This window comes from Anser brachyrhynchus (genome assembly GCF_964034855.1).
Source record: "Anser brachyrhynchus genome assembly, chromosome: 4".
NCBI lineage: Eukaryota > Metazoa > Chordata > Aves > Anseriformes > Anatidae > Anser > Anser brachyrhynchus.
The window spans coordinates 68,651,838-68,656,685 of record NC_137698.1 but is presented as its reverse complement, the minus strand read 5'-3'; the positions used below and the strand labels follow the sequence as shown (position 1 = coordinate 68,656,685).

At 57.9% G+C, this 4,848-nt stretch overlaps 1 protein-coding gene across 1 annotated transcript; it reads left to right on the top strand.

The window, feature by feature from the left end:
* The first annotated feature begins 1,264 nt into the window (after positions 1-1,264).
* On the top strand, positions 1,265-4,502 carry LOC308193697 (homeobox protein HMX2-like). Its single transcript, XM_080588620.1, has 2 exons — positions 1,265-2,650; positions 2,997-4,502. Exons 1-2 carry the CDS (start codon positions 2,431-2,433, stop codon positions 3,584-3,586), a joined length of 810 nt encoding a protein of 269 aa, XP_080444746.1. The 5' UTR covers positions 1,265-2,430; the 3' UTR covers positions 3,587-4,502.
* Positions 4,503-4,848: the final 346 nt, after the last annotated feature.

Below are 4,848 nucleotides of genomic sequence, written 5' to 3'. Positions count from 1 at the left end.
CTCTGTGTCCCCTCCAGCCTCCTCAGGAGACCACAACCTGTCGACGTGCGGAGCCCACACTTTGTTCCCCTCTGAAAATGTGGAAGACCCTAAGAGAGGGCGTGAGGTACGGATCTGGCCTGTAGGACCCGCTGCGGGGGGGCAGCGGCCGCCCCCATCCTCCTGTTACCAGTGAGTTGCCAAAAAGCCTGGGGAGCTGCGGGGCTGCGCGGCGCTCCCTCCCTGCGCACAGCTTGCCAGGGAAAAAGCGTTTCTGTAGGGCGGCCAAATGGGGCTGGGAAAGGAGGCAGACCTCTCCCGACGGGGTGCTACTGGGACTGGGTCTGTGTCTGCCAGGGCTGGCCTTGGGCTGCTCGGGGGGCGCAGGGGGCCGCGGCGTAATAAAACGAGGAGGCAAAGCTTATGTCTCCTTCTTCAATTTCCTTCTAACTTTCTGCCTTCTTCAAATTGTCCTTTTTATTCCAAGAAAATGTCTTTTAGGAAAACACACGGAGAAGTCGATGCATTTGTTCTTTTATGTGGATTTTTTTTTCTCGGAACTAAGAGGGAAATAGTTTGCAGCAAAGACAGATATGAGCACCCGGGACATGGCTACATCGCCCCTTTCCAGGCAGAGGGAAAGGAGGCCTGGACAGCAGCGCAGGGGCTCGGACCGACCCGGTCTGGCATCCAAGTGCTCCACTCTCCGAGTTGTGCCAGCTGACACGGAATAATGTAATTTATCTTCTCAGCTTCTTCCCATTTCACACCACTCCTCCCTTCCCTCGCCCTGTCGCTCTCCCTTAACGGGACGTTTCGCCCCACCAGAACCGCCAGCTTGTACAGGAGGTTGCAAGACAAATACAACGACTTTGGGCGTTTGGCCAATGACCGTGTTAATGGAAGACGGACCGTTTTATTTTTTTTCGCCTGGTGGAAAAAATACAGCTCTCCAGCAGACGGCTGCATTAAAATCTGAGTGCATTTATAAAGCGAAACAAATTTTCATGAAAAAGAGCTGAAACCCGCTCTCCCAAGAACCAGTGCTTTAAAGATTAACACAGTCCAAAGCCTTAAAAGATGCCCTGATTTCAGCTCACGGAATCTTCGGCATCACAATATTTAAGAGCCTGTCAGCACTTCTATTGTCAACTCTTTTTCAAGGGCTTCTCGCTTGCCCTTAGCACTTTTCGTGGTGGAAACATCGAGACTCGGACTAAAAGGCCTCCTAAAAGCCGGTTATAAACATTCGCCGGGCTTTACAAAGGGGCTCAGGGGAGGAAAGGGTTCCCTGTGCTCAGCAGCTGATGGCGGCCGTTGGGTTGTGTAAACGAGTTTTAAGACATTGCGATGTTGGTAGGTGGTGGAGAGCAAAAGTTCTCCAGACACCACACAAACGCACAAATCCTTCCCCGAGTCTCGAGGAGCATCGGGAGTGCTTGCTCCAATAGCACATTTCCTCCAGCCTCCAAAAGTTGCAGGATCTAGCACAATTTTTAGCTTTCGAAAACTACAAAAGAGCAGTGCAGAGCCGCGGGGGGGGATTTCAGGGTGACCTTCACCACGGGGCTCCTCGGGAGGAAAGGACTTCTTTCGCCTCTAGGACCCCACGAAGCTGCAGCGATTTCCCCCTGCGCATCCATTGCTCCCTTCCCTGTCCATTACACCTTTCTACTCTTCCTCCCTCTTCTGCTTCTTAAATCTCCGTTTCCATCTTTTTTTTTTTTTTTTTCTCGACTTTATCTCTTTCTCCTCTCCACTCAGTGAAGGTTCTCACTTGCTGCCTCCTCCCTCTTGATGACCCCCCTCTATCACTCACCCCCTATCATACTTTTGTCCTCTGTGCAATATTTCCTCTCCACCTCTCTGCCCTCCTTCGTTTTCCAGATCCCCTTCTTTCCCCAGCCTGCCTTCCCAGAGACCCATTCCCTCTCTCTCATTTCCAGCCCTCTCCCCCTATCCCTCTCTTTATCCTCCACCCCAGAACCCTCCGCCCTACGATCCCACCTCCCCATCGCCCTTTCCCGTGGGCCTGACTCTGCCCTGTCCCTGCAGCAGCGAAAGTGCGGAGCTGGGGGGCAGCCAACCCTGCCCTGCGCAGGGCCAACCCCTTGGGGCACACCTCATCCACAGTAAGGAAACAGGCACTTTGGCGTGCTCCACGCCCCCCCCCCAAAAAAAAAAAAATCCTCTTCGCTTCCTTCCACCTCCTGCTCCTTTCTCTTCTCTTCTCCCTCTCTCCTTCTACCTCTTGCCTTCCTCTCTCCCTCCCCTGCACCGCTCCCCCCTTCCTCAGCCCTTTGGCTCCCTCTAGCTCCATCCCCTCCCTCCGCCGCCCCGACCCCTCCTTCTCCTCCCCCTCGTCCCCATCCGTCCCTCCGCCCCGGCTCCCTCCCGCCGCAGCCAGTCCTGCGGCTCGGCTCAGCGCGGCTCGGCTCGGCTCGGCTCGCCATGGTGCAGCTCGGGGGCGGCCGCGGAGCCCCACCACCGGCCCCAGCCGCTCCGCCCGCTTTCAGCATCGACAGCATCCTGCAGACCGGTCCCCGCCGCCCGGCCCGGGAGCAGGGCAGAGCCCGCTGCGCCCTGCCGGAGGAGGAGGAGGATGATGATGAGGAAGATGAAGAAGAGGGCCCCGCGGAGCGAGACCCCAATAAAGGCTCCAACGACTCGGGTACAGAGCCGGCCGCCCGTGTCGCCTGTCGGGTGGCAGCCCGACCCTCAGCCAGGCCCGTCGGGGGATGCCCAGGGGGTCCCAGCGCCGCCGGGCCGGGACCGCGCCCTGGAGGCTCGGGTGGGGCGCGGGCACGGACACGCACGCACACACACAGACACACACACAGCTTTTAGATGCTGCAGCAGGAGGAGGAGCTCGTCCCCTCTCCCCAGCCCCTAGGGGCAGCCGGGCCGTGCGTGCATGCGGGGCGGGGGCCCGAGGGGGTTGGCGGCGGCGGGGTGGGGGGGGCTGATTCTGTGCTTTGCCGTTGCAGGCAGCGTGATGCTGTGCTTTGCCGTTGCAGGCAGCGAGCCCCGCCGACTGCAGGCAGAGGGGCCGGGCCGTGGGCTCCGCCCGGGGACCGAGGGCATTGTCGCGGTGTCGCCGCTCCCCGCGGAGGGACCGCGCGGTCCCTGGCAGCCGTCGCCGAGGAATGCTGGGGGTTGCGGCGGGGAGAGCGGCAGGTCGCCGGCGGTGGGAGGCAAGAAGAAGACGAGGACCATCTTCTCCAAGAGCCAGGTCTTCCAGCTGGAGTCCACCTTCGACGTGAAGCGCTACCTGAGCAGCGCCGAGCGGGCCGGGCTGGCGGCAGCGCTGCACCTCACCGAGACCCAGGTGAAGATCTGGTTCCAGAACCGGCGCAACAAGCTCAAGAGACAGATGTCGGCCGAGCCCGAGGGGCCGGGGCCGGGGCAAGCGGAGCATCCCGGGGAACCGCCACCCCTGTCTGCCTCCGCGGCTGTGTCCCTGCCGACCCTTTACAAGGACAGCACCCTGCTCAGCCGCTGCCTGCTGCCTCTCCCCTTCCCTCTGCTCTACCCGGGCAGCGCCATCCCTTACCTCTGCCTCCCCGGCCCGGGCAAACACTTCAGCTTGCTGGATGGGGACGTATAGCCTCGCCCCTCGGCTCCCCCCATTCTTCTTGCCGGGGGCCGCACCGATGGTATTTATGCCCCAGCCACGTCCGCCTTCGCCCCGATCCGTGGCAGCCGCCCCCCTGCCCATGGAGGGGATGCCCGGGCTCCCCCCCCGCGTGTCCGTGGGCAGCCCACACGTTGTTAGAGCTCTCGCAGCCCTCTTTCTCTGGGCAGGACGGAGGAGAGAACCGAGGTGCCAAAGAAACGGGGCTGTGTTCTGCCTTCCTCCCTTCGAAATTATCCCGTGCCCGGTATTTCAGGGGAGCCGATGCCCTGCCTCGGCCCACGGGGACGGTGTCACCACTCCTGTCCCTGAGACCTGGCAGACCCGAGTACAGCCTGCTCAGCGCCGAGGCTGCCATTCGCTCCCCTCTCAGACTCTAATATCCCTCCAATTAACTTCTCCCCATTTTTGACATTATCAATATATACACACACCTTTCTAAAGCTGGTTCGCAAACTGTGGCTTCTCGGATTCTTTTTTACCCCCCCCCCCCCAACAAAACAAGCCCTCTTCATTTTTTTTTGATTTTTTACTTTTTGTTAACTGGTTCTCAATTCGTGGCCTGTCTGATGTTTCTGCAGAACAAGACAAGCTCCCTCTCATACTCCTTGTGCTAACTCTGCTCCCCGAAAGCTCGTGGGGGTAATTTTATCTGCTCTCTTAGAGTAACGAAATGCTTTTTATCCCCCCCCCCCTTCAGATTTCCAAACGCATTTGTCTTCTTTTGGTTTCCAAGTTCACACGCTTTATATTCAGAGTTGGGAAATAAAACTTTTCTATCAGAAAACTGAAATGCATGCCTTTTCAATACAGTCGCTACTAGGCAGTGTCAAAAGAAAGACGTTTCCTAGACGTTTTTATTTTAAAAATAAACATTGCAATTGTCGTATTACGAAATTCACCAGTGCGTGCGAAAACAGGCGAATTATCGCGTTTCCAAGTGAGGAAAAAAAGAAAGAAAAAGAAAAAAAAAAGAAAAAGATAGGTATTTCAGCTGGATAAGCACAGATTACTCTCCTTTTCCCCACTCTCCTTCCATGTTTATTTTCTCGGACAAGCAGCGCAGGTGAGCAATGAGCCCCCGTGCAGACGCCTGGGCCAGCTCGGCGTGGCGGTGCCGGCGCAAGCGGGAGTCCTGCGGCTGCTGCTCAAAGCAGTTTTGGGGATTTCCTTCCCAGCCGGGAAAACGCTGCTGAAAGGACTGTCACCGGGTGCCATGTAGCTGGGGAGCCGGT

Coding starts and splice junctions, on each gene's coding strand:
- LOC308193697 (XM_080588620.1), top strand. CDS start 2,431: ATGGTGCAGCTCGGGGGCGGCCGCGGAGCCCCACCACCGGCCCCAGCC. Junction 2,651..2,996: donor TAAAGGCTCCAACGACTCGG/GTACAGAGCCGG, acceptor TTGCCGTTGCAG/GCAGCGAGCCCCGCCGACTG.